At 43.4% G+C, this 14,170-nt stretch overlaps 2 protein-coding genes across 2 annotated transcripts; both read right to left on the reverse strand.

The window, feature by feature from the left end:
- Nucleotides 1-194: 194 nt before the first annotated feature.
- Nucleotides 195-10,884, reverse strand: gmip (GEM interacting protein). Its single transcript, XM_079177395.1, has 18 exons — nt 10,871-10,884; nt 8,744-8,869; nt 7,333-7,397; nt 7,079-7,186; nt 6,881-6,961; nt 6,430-6,591; nt 6,090-6,227; nt 5,377-5,567; nt 5,002-5,093; nt 4,850-4,912; nt 4,644-4,733; nt 4,411-4,553; nt 4,130-4,306; nt 3,898-4,035; nt 3,587-3,786; nt 3,176-3,497; nt 2,403-2,505; nt 195-1,636 (listed from the first exon to the last, which is right to left on the reverse strand). Exons 2-18 carry the CDS (start codon nt 8,799-8,801, stop codon nt 999-1,001), a joined length of 2,769 nt encoding a protein of 922 aa, XP_079033521.1. The 5' UTR covers nt 8,802-8,869; nt 10,871-10,884; the 3' UTR covers nt 195-998.
- On the reverse strand, nt 10,777-13,298 carry LOC306709316 (uncharacterized protein). The gene is made up of 4 exons (XM_079177396.1): nt 13,219-13,298; nt 11,667-11,748; nt 11,031-11,127; nt 10,777-10,910 (listed from the first exon to the last, which is right to left on the reverse strand). The coding sequence occupies exons 1-4, from the start codon at nt 13,262-13,264 to the stop codon at nt 10,824-10,826; spliced, it is 312 nt and encodes a 103-aa protein (XP_079033522.1). The 5' UTR covers nt 13,265-13,298; the 3' UTR covers nt 10,777-10,823.
- Nucleotides 13,299-14,170: the final 872 nt, after the last annotated feature.

The following is a 14,170-nucleotide window of genomic DNA, read 5'->3' on the forward strand; positions in this document are numbered from 1 at the left end:
TGATTCTGGTGAAGTATAAGACAAAGACAGATGAAGATTTGAACAGTAACAGGCAATCATCTAGACATCAGAAAATGTTGCCTCACTTTATATGCCATTACACTCTAAGCTGAAACAGGCCTATGGATGGAAAAAGGCTGATGTTGAAGAAGGAAAAGTGACATCTCAAAACAGGCAATTAGAAATAAGCGGTTTATTGCCCTTCCTCTATTGTGTCTGGCATGTTTTCCACCTACACTGGGAGAACACCGCCCCCCTGTGTCAAAACAGAAAAGGTGCATGAAACTAATATATCAGTGTTGGGATGTCTGCACTGACTCCAACGAAGGCATATCTTTTTTTCCATCTGGAGCCTATAAAACATTCAAAAAGCACAAAAAATACATCGATCTTATCAATCATACATCAATAATATTATCTTAAAAGTAAAACACTTGATGGCATTTGTATTTAGCTGCATTTCATTATAGTTTGTTCAGGACAAAAACGGAGGCTTGATACTTATGTGCTAGTTTGCATCGCTTAACCTGCCACCTCAAACCAGCTGGTTGTCACATTCAAATGCAGTAGAAATATTTACTACGTGATCCTCTCTCGTCTGGTTTGGATATTAGACAGCTGGATGGTCAACAGATCAAAATCAAAAAGAGGATTCATAAGGCTGTGGCATCCAAGTAAGCATCAAGTCAGAACTTTTCAACTGTGTTTCCTTAAATAGTGACTCCAATGAGAGTTTGAAGCATTTAATTTTAAGGTAACTGAACTTTCATCAGTCATTTTTTGAAGACAGTTACATTTTTGTGTATAGATACTTGTGTGTAAAATATGGGAGCATTTCAAGAATAAAAAAAACAGCATGAATCTCGATAGTCGTTACATACAATAGAGGAGGTATACATTATTTTACATTATATACATATAATGTGTATTACATATACATTATCTTCCAGCGTGTGTGAATGTATTTCAGTGAACTGTCTGGAGCTTTCTCTCTTTCCTCAGACAAACAGCTGCTCGTCCTTCCCTGAGTGGCAGCGTCTCAGCCTCAGGCCAGACAGGATCTTCTGTGCTGGAGAGGTGAGGTTTCGCTCAACAGGAACTGTCTTTGGTGACTGACACAGAGCCTGTCTCTGTCCCGCACTCTGTCTGTTGTTGGACATATTTATGTTCTGAGCAGCTTGATTCCCAGATGCCACCTCCCGAGAAGACCCCTGTGTTGTACTGGATGATGTCGTAGTTACAGCTGATGTAAATATTGAGTCCAGTCCCAGCATGTACTGGACAACCTCGCGGGGACTCGGTGGGACGTCCACTGTATTCTCTGCGGCAACGGTGGCCTGGTGGGGCTGGAGGGTGTTCTCAAAGTGGACGCCCAAGTTTTGGGAAAGTCTCTGTGTCCCTGGCTCTGGAGAAGAGCTGCGGCTGCTGTCTGCACTCCCTGTACATCCTCTTGCTGGGGCTGCAGGCTGTCTGGCTGCACAACCTGGGTTGGGGAGTCGGATTCCTTGGTTATGATGCCGGTAATACTTCACAGGCTGTCTGGTGAAGCGATAGTGTGGCTGGGTCCCCAAACCGGTGTCTGGTTCTCCCGTCGGCTCACCCTGAGGATCGCTCGAGGCCCCTCTCATAGCCAGGACTGAGGCAGAAGAGGGAGAGCAAGCATGTGATTTATAAAAGTTATACAAACACAGCGTATTGATTCAGAGAAACTTGGCTTTCCCAGCATATTGTTTTCAGGCGGTTCAAACACAAAACCTTAACTTGGCAATATCTAGCAATACCTTGACGGAAAACTTCAGGGGAAAGTTCACCTGAACTCAGAGGATAAATTCTACTATTCTGCATTAGAGGTTGATATATTCAAGTGTTCGGTTGTGAATTGAAGCTTTGAAGCTGCTTGGTTTTGCAGCCACAGAGAAGAAAGCAGCTAAGAGCTACAGTAAGAGCAAAGCAAGTGAAAGAAGTGATACAACCTCAGAATCAGCGAGGCAATCTGACTCCCCCAGTTTTACAGATGACTACGTCAGTGAAAAAAATGAGAAGGAAGTCTTGCTTCTATAAATAACTTGAGGAAACAAATAAAAGAAAATGGACTCTTGAGGCACTCTGCACCCACTTTATCTGGTGCTTATGAAGATACTGAGTAACCGTAAGCTAGAACAAACCACCTGTGTGTGAGAAATGAAGTAAACAACAAGATCTCCAGAAGGATTAATTAAAACATGTCCTCAAGCAGCAAACATACAAGATGACATGATGATCTCTGACTCATTATGCCAACAACTAAAAAGCCCAACGTCTACAAACTACATAAGACATCAACACTATGAATTCAATTCTATCATTATCTTGTTCACCTGTTGTTATCAGGCATAGCTGCTCTATTACTACGTCCCGCCTACCTGCTCTCTCATTGGCTTCAGGGCTGAGCTGGTCCACCGCCTCATTGGATGAAGACTTGTCAGATATATAACCCTCGCTTGACTCTCTCTTGATTGTTCGACTCTGTTGGAATGACACAAGTTGAGTGGTGGATTTCTGCAAGTGTTTACAGACCACGTCTAAACCTGAAATACTGCAGCATTACAGCACGTGATAGTGAGTCTTACTGGGAAAGGCCATTATTGTTACTGGATCATTCAGCCCCTTTGATATTAGGAATCATTTTAAACATGGCCCAGAGATTAAGTAGCCCCCAGTATTTTCCACCTTTTTAACCCACCTGTAGGATCATTTTATGTTTGTGTCTCTAATCCATCTGGTACAGCCACTGTAAATGTCCACAAGGGGGTAAACTATTTCCTGTTTATAAGCAATAGCAGTGAAATGTCCACATAGTATAGCTTGATGCAAGAGACCAGAGAGCAGGAGGAATGCAGTACCAGCAGCAGCAGCAGCAGCAGCGTGTTAATCCTGACAGAATAAGGTGCCAGGTGCTAAGGCTCTTAAAACAACAAGTAAATTAATCAGGAAAAGAAGCTCAGGCACAAACTCACTCTAACCTATGTGTTTGCCAAGCAACTGCTTCTGATCCTTTATAAACTGCAGTAGCAGTCAAATGTTACTATTAAAAGATTTTGCATTTATGAGACCAGTAAACATCCTGCACACTCGAACACAGCAGCAAACACCAAGTCTGTGTCTGAGCTGAATGCTTTGTCACCGCAGTACTCACTTCTAGTGAGTGTGGCCGCTCTCTGGAGGAGGTTTCATGTTCCGAGCTGGTGTAAACTTCCCCATCAAGGGCACAGGAAGCTCTGGGAGGGGTGTCTGGGAGAGGTGCAGTGGGGGCTGGGGGAGGAGGCGTACTGGGTCTCCGATGAAGGCCAAAAATCTTGTCATGGTGTGTGATGAGGAACTCAACGAGTACAGCCTGGTAACTGGTTTCCAGCAGGGCAATCATTGACATGTCCGTGGACACAAGAGGGCGCAATAGTGTTGGCCCAAACACAATACCCAAATTGCTCGGGGACATCTTGTTGTCGTTCTCTGAAACTCTGTGAAGACAGAGAACAGACACATTCAAGCAAAATGTCAATTCTCGATTAATCTCCTGGGAGGGTCTGTAACCCTGCTGCATGCTCACATTTGCAGGTGAGACATCATGTGCTGCAGGGTGAAGAAGCAATATGGAGGGAGTTTCTGTAGTAGCTTTTGCAGGCTGAGAATGATGTCCATTGTGTCGTTAGTGTCTGGTGTCGGCTCCCTTTCATTCAGGTGCTGAATGGTCTTTCCCACCGTGATGAAATGATTGTACAGGTCAAAGGTTAGTAATGGCTCTGGGAGCTGGAAGAGAGTGAGGAATAGAAAGGTTACTCACTGAGATCGGAGGAAAGCTATGACACTAACATCTCTTATAATCAGCCTCATTCACTCAGCGGGCAATGGCTCCTGTACCTCCTTGAAGAAGTGCTTGAGGATCGAGGTGATGTCATGCGGGGAATGGTCAGACAGGTCCACCTGCTCCTTTTGCATCTCAAAGGCCTGACAGAGCTTCTGGATGCGGGGCTTGGACCCACTCACACGATACACCCCCTCAGAGAAACACAAAAGCAGAAAACTGTTAGCAAACCGCAACTCACACTTGTCTTTTGTTCTACAGTGCTGGCATTGTGATGGTGAATAATACCTGGATCGAAAGAGCTCGGCTCTCGATCTCAGACGTGCAGAGCTGCACCACAAAGGGCACATCGCCTGGCCTGTCACCAGTCAACAGAGACAGGTCCACTCCAAACACAGTCCCCTTCCTGTTCTCGCACTCTAGCTGACACACCTCCATGCACTTCCTGTGCAAAGCCAGCCCACACTGAAGGTGGGACAGGAACAGGACAGAGGACATCAACAATCTTGCACAGAACCATTCACGTTCTGCTAAAAATGCCGTTACGGTAAATATCTCCTCTTTCATACCTCCTCACATTCGACCCCGTTGACAACAATGTAGTTTTCACACTGCTTGCATTTGACCATCTTGCTCTTCATCTTCCTGAGTCGGTGTGTCAGCGCAGCTCGTGAAGGCATGCGCACTTTGACCGGCTGACCATCAATGTATTCTGTAGGGAGAGGGAGAGGATAGACTGATGTAGATGAATTCCCGTGGCATGGATCTGGGGTTATAGGGGTATAAAAAGGGAATAACAAACCTGATTCTGACGCCACATCCCGTTCGTCCATGTCGTCCGATGACACTGTCAAAGTGGATGTGGTTTTAGGCAGCCTCCTATTAGTGTGAGCTTCAATTATGCATTCCCGGAGAGCAGAGACACAGCAGAGGGGAAAGCAAACATGTTTATCATTGAAATGTTTTGTGAAAGTAAAGTTACAGAAACACATGCAGGGTTGTGCTTACCAGGGCTGGACAGAGATTCCAAACTGCCTCCAAAACTCTCACTGTCACTGTAACCTAGTCTTCCTTAAGTGCACCAAAACACATAAGAAAACAAAAATGTAATTGAAGCGCATCGTTTGTGTAATCATGGCTTGATCACGGGGAGTCCTTACTGCCATCGCTGAATCGTCTGGAAGGGCTGTCGTCTGTCATAGGTGAAGAGTCCTGCAGAGAGCTGAGAGGGTAGCTGGTTTTTCGCTTGTTCCTTGCAAATGAAAAGGATTGTGACAATCATTTGAATGAATGAAGTGTAAGTAGAAGTGCATACAAATTGTACACTCAGTGGATATGAAGCTATTTTTTTGATTAACTATTTAATTAAGAGTTGCACACACAGAGACATGGACAGTGTCCAGAGTTTTTCTTTCGAAAAAATTTTCATGAATAATTACCTTTAATTTCAGGCCTTAAACACATTATGATTTTATTAAAAACGCTACATACAGCCAAAGCAACAGCAGGGGCAGTCATAGGTTGGTTTGACATACCCTTTGGACGGAGGAAAATATTCCTGGAAGGTGAAGACTTGGGGAGGTTGTTCGGGGCGACGCTTGCTGAGGATGTAGAGCAGGTAGGGCTCGCCAGGCTCCAGGGACCTGCATGTCAACTCCAGGTTGTGATAGCCGAGGGGGACGGGCTCGGTCTGCTGCCGCTGGTAGTAAAACATGTTGACTGTGGCCTGATGCAGAGAGGAGAAAAGCTCATTTATCAACAAATAGCTGCACGAGCATAATAAATAATGTCAGAGTACTGCTTTGCGTATCGATCTCATTGTGTTAACCTCAACACAAAAGAAAAAAAGGCTGTTTTTAATAGTAGTAATACGTGACTGATGTGTAGGAATTCTACAAGAGTAATCCCTTTGTTTTATTCTATTACAGAGGCAAAGTGACAAACAATAAAGCACTGCTTGCGTAGATTTATTCAAACTAATTAATGCACTTATTGGTGCAGGAGTGGAGGTGGAGACGTGGTTTACTTTCAGCTAATAACAAATATGCAAATATGTGTCATTTTATACAACAAAGGTTAATGTTTACTTTGTGACTAAAATAAATGCATGACATTACTACTACATGTTCTATGTTTGTACCATAGCCCCGTTTAACCATTTATGCTTTGAAACTGCTGCAGTGAATATCCAATCTAGAAACAAGCTGACAGGAAGACAGATGCTTAGTTTCCTCGATTTCATACCAACCTCTTTGAGCACAGTGTCTCCCTGACAGATGAGCTTGCGAATGTGGGAAACAATTCTCTCTTTGACCTTTACTAACTCATCCTGGTGGATCTTGGCGTCAGTCACACACTGCCTGTACAGAAGCTCTGCCTCCAACACCTGGAGGAGACAGAGAGAAGACCTGAGATTTGCTAAATTACCACAAATCTACGTCATGTTTCGTCACTTGTATTGCTAAACGTCATAAACACACTCTGAGGATACTGGACATTATAATATCCAGTATTATTTCTGTGGTAAAATGTACTCAAACTACATGTCTGCTTATTATATTAATGAAGTGCATTAAGGAGACATTCACCTTAGTCTGGGCGTCATCCTTGGACTTCCGCCTCTTATCCAGTGTCTTGATTCCAGCTGTGTCGTCTACAGCTTTAGCAGAGCCAGCTTTGGCCTTTTCTAGCTCATCACAGCGCTGGAAGTACAGCTGACGAGCCTTTTTAAAAGCCGCCACGACTTCGTTCTGAAAACACGCGAGGGGGACACACACACAGAGAGGGGGAAAAAAAAAAGAACAACTCAGATGAACTTGTTCTTATTGTGTGAGCCATGTGCAGTCTAATATCTGTTAAGCAGAAATCAACAAGGTCATAACAGACTGATACGCTTCTCACAGAGGGAACTATGTTTTCTTTAGATGCTTGTTCGGGCATCCAGGCTGTTGGAGTGTCTTACATTTGAGTAAATTAGTTTTGACAGTGTAATAAACCGAGCACAACTTCAGACACAAACAAGATTCCTAATTCACTTACCATCCTCCTTTGTTGTCTTGCCCACTGCTCCTTAAACTCTCTGCGCCACTTGTCGATCTCATTCTTCTTGGCAGCCAGGGCCTTTGGGACAGAGATACTGAATTAAACACAAAGTCATGGCTACATACCCGCCTCCAAAAGACAGAGAAGAATTTACTAAAACTCAAACTTTTTGTACGTGTGTGTGGACTTGCATACTTGGTGACAGCGGTTTTGTAGCAGTTCTGACGTCTTTCTAGAAGACACACTGTTCTTGATGTCTTGCTCTAGCGCCATTGTGTAGATGTACTGCAGGGGCATCATTTCCTACAAAGGCAAGGACAACTTTAAACAGCTTTCCTATAGTAACTATAGCGAAGAGAGGTCAAATGTTACAAACACAACTCTATGACACATTGTGATCATCACGAAAGCATTTTCTTTCGGCACACATTCAGTAAACACAGCTGTACCTGCTGCCCCACATTGACTTTTGCTCCTTCAGCTGTCTTGATTACATTTTTTGCAAATTCTTGTTCTGTCAAGAAAAAAGCAAGTTTCTTATCAGCTTACATCACTCACAAGATACAGTACACCAAGACAAGACAAGTAGAATTGGACAGTGGACTGAAAAGGGATGATTGATGACAGCTATTAGCGTGTCGCCTCGATATGATGCTTGAAGCTCCATTTGGGACCAGCTCAGTGATATAACCGAGCCTCTGTGTCCCTTCAGATAGCCCTAGCGAACAGCTCATCCACCCTCCTGAGCTGGTCGTCCATTTTCTCCTCATCAGTGGAACTGATTTGCTTAAAAACAGCTTTGGTCTCTTTTGATACAAGCAAGAACTACAACAAGAAATGTACACATATCCATTTGTTTTCAATGTTTACATTTTGGATCTGTGAACTGGTCTGTAGATAACCAGAGGGCTCTGAAACCTTACGGGTCATAACCTGATTCTAGCCGATGACGGTCCTTGATCTGATTGCTCTTTTCCTAAAATGGACACCGTACTGTTGCTGTTAGGGATGTCACAGTGTTGCTCTAATATGTGTAATCCACAGTAGTTTGGGCTGAGCTCCACCCAGGATTACTCATCTGTTGCTATTGCCTAACAAGGTGCTCACACAGCTGAGCAGGACTCTCATGTTTTGTTTGATGCCAATAGACTCAGTCTGGACACTGGGCACCTGCGCAGGCTGATAATCAGTGTCTATGGACTCCCAATGCACCCCGTTGCCTTTATTACCCCGCTCTGACCTGCTAATCTGCCCTCTAATCCTCTCTCTCTCTCTCTCTCTCTGTATATAGTGTGTAGTTCAGCGAGTTTACTGCACCAGCCGGAGACGCCCTCACAGAGTGAAATAATACAGACAGACCATGTTATTGCAGGTTACAACATGGTGTTTTACCACACAAATCAACGCGCTCACAAGCATAAAGCATTGGTTCCTCATTGATGGACAAGGCTTTGCTTTCCTGAGGCCTGCTGACTACTGTCTTAATGCCGATATATAAATCGGACTTTTCTAGGAATAAGTGGGTGTCTTGAGGCCATGTTTCTGTCGCTAACTATGGCTCCAAATTGAATCAGTACACAACAGCTCTTACTCTATAAGAAATCCTGTGAAAAAAGTCGCAAAATGATAAAGTGACAGCATAGTGGATAAGAGCATTTTCATGCACTGGATTCTCTGTTGTACAGGCAGCGTATTTGCATTTGATTAGCACTGCATCAAATTTGTTTTTGTGTGCAGTTCATATTCAAATGCATTCACATGATGCACAGATGCCTTGATAGAGACGCCACAGATATGTTACGACAATAATTTGCATGTCACGCTACCGTTTCCTTTTTTTTCAGCAGCATTTGCACTCACCCAAGCTGATTCTCTTCTCCATCCAGGCCAGGAGGTCTTTGGCGTAGCGGCACCACATCTTGGTGTACTGCAGCGCCGTCTCCACTCCGTCATCACACCGACAAAGGGCCAGGTCTGCTTCCTGGGCTGAGAGGGAGTGCATCAGCGTCACTTCGGGCTCCGCACACATGGAGCTGGTCCCAGGGATCACACAGGGTCCAGCGGCTTACATGCCGCAAGCTCGTCACTCCTGGAGGACTCAAACAGCCTCAGGCCTCAAAGAAACACCTGCCTACTCTAGCGTGGAAGCCCCCCAGGCTCCGAGACTTTCTCAGACAATTAAAAGAACGTCACTTTCAAAAAAAGTACACACAAACCCAAAACAGGAAACAATGACTACATATGCCAGGTCATAGCTGCATCTTCAGAACACAGGTCCTGTGGTTTCCAGTAGGTTTCCGCACATGAAGCGTATCTCCTGCATGAAAGCACCATGGATGTATACTGGTGCTTGTTGGCAAAAGCTTACAGTAGACACACATGGGATGTGACCTGAGAGTGGAAGGCTTTCTATGAACCCAAGACAAACAGCTTTAGCAAAATAACTTCCCTCCTCTCCCGCTCTTCCTCTCTCTGCCTGGCCCCTCCCTCTCACACCTGTTCACTTCTTTCAGCTACAAAGAGACAAGCCGAGCGGTTGCGAGCAGAGTCACCAACGCCCCTCAGTGCCAGTCGGCGGTGTCAGACACTGTCGTGTCAAAGCTCTACTGTGGTCAGGCAGGCAGGGCGTTGATATGACAACCTCTGTGGTTCTTCCTCCCTGACGCACAGCAGCACAGGGCAGACGACAGTCACGTGGTCTCTCGCCCCACACGACTTTCTCCTTTCCTCTTTCTCTCCGTGTTCCACTTCACAACATTTGTAAACAGATAGTCAAACGCCATTAGAACACATCTTGACTTTGTCTTCTCACGTACCACATTGCAGTTCCAGGTGTTCAGCTGTGTTTTTCACCGAGCAAGCACGCATCGCCAGAAAGAATGCAACAACTTCTCTCTCAAGTTCCTCACTCGGACATGCACATTTTATTCTGGTCTGCCCTTTTGCACGGATGCCGAATCCAGTTAGAGCGGAATGAAAATCCAAGCAGGGTGATCTTTTCTTCCCTATCTTCAAGCAAAATCTACACGAAAGAACCGGCAATTCCAGAAGAAGGATGGTTTTGCAGGCAGATTGTGTGTCGAGGTTGACCTCTCTTAGCCTTTCCTCTCTGTGTTTTGTTTCAGGAAGAGCTCTGACGACTCAGAGAAATCAGATTCTGTGCTGCTCCATGGCTATGGCCTCCTGCATTTGGATTGGGGATTATCCCCGTCAGGTCCAGATTTCAGAGTGACAGGCTTTAGAGGAGCATCGAGTGACGTTTACCTCCTGGTGTGTGACCGAGCAGGGGGGGGGGGGTCAAATCCCAACCAATGGAAACACATGAAACCAGGTTGCCAAAAGAGCATGTTCCAGTAATGTGCCCAGTGAGAAATGATTATCGTTTGATTTAATCATATGAAATGTACCCATACACAAATTACCTGGTATTTTTGCAGATTGATAGCAAGAATTATATTTAGCGGAGTACGTTCAACAGGGTCAGACAGGTTTGGACTTGAAGCCGAAAGAAGATCTTAAAGAGACATTTATGGGAAAAGATTTCTACTTTTTTATGTCCACTGTGCTTTAAACACCATCTGTCTCTGTAATTCCTAATATCTTATTTTGTGCTGTGGCCTCTTTCACACACCCTCCTTCTTTAGGTGGACCCCTTCTGTCTTCTGCTTGTGTCTGAGAGCAGATGTCTCCCGCTTTAATCCCGTCTCTTTATCCTAATCTTGTTACAGAAGGGCAATTACAACTCACGGCTAATTTTAAAAAAAACAGTAAAGATTGATGAAAATATTCTATTTAATGTGACAATCGACGTCATCGCTCATGGTCTGATGTTAAGATAAGATGGTAATCAAACCAGTGACCTTAACCACAACAATAACTCTCTAATTCACAGACTGGTGGTAACTTTCTGTGTAGATCGTGATTCCAAGTGAACAGAGCTTTACCGTTTGTATCGACACTTCTCTCTCCCTGTCACACAAATCATACCTGGTTGGTTTCCATCCACGTCATTGGCCTCAGGACGAATCTGTTGACAAAAAGTAGTTTCACAAAGACTGTTTGTGGGATCAGTGAGATCAGTCATTTCAACAATACAAGCAACAGACATAAGTATTTCTTGTATTCATTTTGAGTATTGATTCCTTACAGACACTTCCTGTTGCTCTGTGAGATCTTCGCTTCCTGTAAAGATGGACTCTGTGATGGACTGTGAGTCAATGTCTGCCAGCAGGTCCTCCCCTACACTGAATATAAAAATAATGTGTTAGGACAGAAACATACATAAATATCAATACCTAAAACGGCTCAGGGTTTGTTGAGGAACATCCTACATGCAAACACTTCCTGCCGCTATCTGCCAGACAGATTTAGGAGAAATACAATTGCCTTATGTACAATTTAAGGTACATTTATTAATACACTTTTACCAATTTACGTTACTGCACTTCTACTTTAGTAGTCAGTGCCACTTCACAGCAATGGTGAGGGGGTTTGGGCGGATGTGCTACAAAAGGAAGCGTTTCCAGCGGTTTCAGTGGTTGTCACAAAACTGGATTAAGATAAACATGACATGATAAAAAACTTGTTGACAGCGCATGAAATAATAATTGTGGCTTTGAATTGACAAGTTGAACTGAACAGTTCCATCCTGTACGGCTGAATGATGTCTCACTAACTGCTGCGTTTCTTTCCGTCACAGTATTAGGATCAAACTGAACAAGCTGCATTAAGACAAGACGAACACTTGGAGGCTCCGTTTCATTTGTAAATGTATAATACTTACGAAGATAAATCAAGATTATCAAAGTCTCTGAAGATCTCACTGTATCGCTTGGTTTCAGATTTATGATGCACCTTCTTCACATCTGAAATGAGAAATTGGAAAAGCTTAGATACATGAAGTAACAGCATGGTTTATGTCATACGTAACACCATTGAGGATTTGAGATCCTGAAATGTGGTCCTCACCATCAGACACAGGCTACACAGATGTGCTGACACTATCTCTAACACACCGCAAATATTCTCTTTAAACGGAAGTGTGCTAATTTTAAGGCCAAACAAGAGCCTTTAGAAGCTTGTCTAAAGAAACAAAAAAAAGTTCTGCATATGCGAACAGACTGCAGATCCCAAAATGATGTTTTCTTTCTTTTACAACGACACAAAACAAACAGATGCACGTAGGTTGCAATGACGAATAAGCCACGTAGCTCTGACCTCCTTTCTGGTGGTCCCTTGACATTTTTGGTGATGTGGTTATTGTGGTATACATTACTTTACTTCTGCACTACTTCAGAGCTGCTCAACATAAGGCATCAGCTAAACGTCTAAAGGACAACATAACAATATACTTTGAGAGAAAAACATAAGAAAACATGCATTAAGATTGTGTAAAGAAATAATGAATAAGCAAGGGAATCAGCCTTAGTTCCTCTCCTGATGTTATATCAAACAGCATTTCCTTTACATTTCTGAGAAAAACAGAGCTTAGACTGAATGTGAACTAAAATATAATGCGGAACAACGTGGTGCGTTTTGATAATGAAGCCTCAACCTTTTGGACTCCCACTATGTAACTGACTTTTCAAATGAAACAAATGAGAAAAAGCAGCCTTGCTCTCTCACACACGTCTCCATTTTGGTAACCACATCCTGCTTGCCATTTGTGTCACGTCCCATCATGAACATAGAGGCCTTGTTTTTTCACTCCAGCAATGTTTCAGTATTAGATTGACAATTTAGCAGCACGTTTTAAGTAAAACCAGAACACAGAGTCAAATTCTTCATATTCAGAGACAAACTCTTGAAGGTTTTGGTTTGCTGCAATATATTCTTTACATTCATGCATTTAAGTTGTACGGTGAAAAGTTCCCTAATGTTTCTAAGAACTTACGAGCATAATGCAAAACCTTCTACTTAGAGGTGAAGTTTCACCAACCGTGAATCAGTCTCACTGATGATCTTAAGTTGATATTCTATTTGGGCTTTTTTTGCAAAGATTAAAGACGGCCTTATCTTGTTAAATACAAAAACAGAAGTCAGACAAAAAAGACAGAACAAGAAATGTGTCAAAACAGTGAGAGAGTTCAGGAAGTTCACCAATACTCCTTTGACCAGGAGGATGCTACACAGCATTAACAAAAGGCATATCCAGTCACATTGTGCATACACACACGTTATAATGGTAATACGGCAATGTCAGCACATTTCATCCATTTAAAAACAATCCTAACAAGTGAAGAAACTACAAAAAGTGTTAAAGTACATATAGCATGATGAGTAACGTATCCTGTGGATGAAGTGAAAGGCCAAAAATTCCCATTCTTCGTACTCACCGGTGACTTGAGAGAAATCCTTGTCTGGCACTTGATCTTCTTCCATTTCTACACTATCACCACAGGAGCTGGACCCTACCAACACCACTCACACATCATCTGCCCTTAAGGTCAAACTGCAATGCACAGTAAAGAACAGCTCAGTTGAAGAGTTGCACTGCAATCTCTACACACACTGACACACAAATGATTGACATGCAGCTCTGAGCTTGCTGCCGTTTGTGCTCGCGAAATGATCTTCCTCCGGCAGAGTGGAGGTTGGCCAATCGTTTCACCACCATGGGAAGAGGAAGTGTATCTTGCCGTCACTGTAAGCCCCCACCTACGCTATCACACTACATACAGTGAGAAGGTGCCACTGTGTCGCTAGATTGTGTCGTTTTAGGGAAAAGAACGGATATGGCCTCAGTGGTTGAAGTGCAAACAGGTTGGATATCATGCATGTATTGACAGATTACAGTTATGCGACATTCATAACATACTTTTCACCTTGATACTGGCAGGTATTGGTGTAACAAAACAGCTGATACTTAATCTGTACTACATCAGAATACATAATAAAAATGAAGTTCTTCTTCACTTAATCAACAGAGGAGCTGATACTCTACAGTTGAATTGTTCTGTATTGGGTTGTTTTGTTGTTGCCTCACAGCTTCCCAGTTGAAGCAGAGTGTCAGTAAAATGACGACACCCAGAGGGTTAACAAAGCTAAAACAAGTAAAGGGCAAACTCAGTGCTTTGTGCGACATACACAAATTAATTAGTTATAAATACGATACGGCTCACCACCGTTCTGAGAGATCCACATGCAGTTCAGAGTGCACACGAGGTGTAGAAGAGGTCTCAATGGACAGTTACTGTAACAGAAGCATCCCATTCAAAATGTGGAACCTCTGTCACAATAATACGTCAACAGTATCTGTGACAAAATGCTAATTTATTCCGAAAAACA

This window comes from Pholis gunnellus (assembly GCF_910591455.1).
Source record: "Pholis gunnellus genome assembly, chromosome: 17".
NCBI lineage: Eukaryota > Metazoa > Chordata > Actinopteri > Perciformes > Pholidae > Pholis > Pholis gunnellus.

Excerpts from the sequence above, each read along its gene's own strand:
- gmip (XM_079177395.1), bottom strand. The coding sequence starts at position 8,801 with ATGTGGTGCCGCTACGCCAAAGACCTCCTGGCCTGGATGGAGAAGAGA. Across the intron at positions 6,228-6,429 it reads AGGATGACGCCCAGACTAAG|GTGTTGGAGGCAGAGCTTCT; the intron begins GTGAATGTCTCC and ends TGTCTCCTCCAG. Across the intron at positions 3,787-3,897 it reads TCAAGCACTTCTTCAAGGAG|CTCCCAGAGCCATTACTAAC; the intron begins GTACAGGAGCCA and ends ACTCTCTTCCAG.
- LOC306709316 (XM_079177396.1), bottom strand. The coding sequence starts at position 13,264 with ATGGAAGAAGATCAAGTGCCAGACAAGGATTTCTCTCAAGTCACCG. Across the intron at positions 11,749-13,218 it reads GGATTTCTCTCAAGTCACCG|ATGTGAAGAAGGTGCATCAT; the intron begins GTGAGTACGAAG and ends TTCTCATTTCAG. Across the intron at positions 10,911-11,030 it reads CAGAGCAACAGGAAGTGTCT|ATTCGTCCTGAGGCCAATGA; the intron begins GTAAGGAATCAA and ends TTTTGTCAACAG.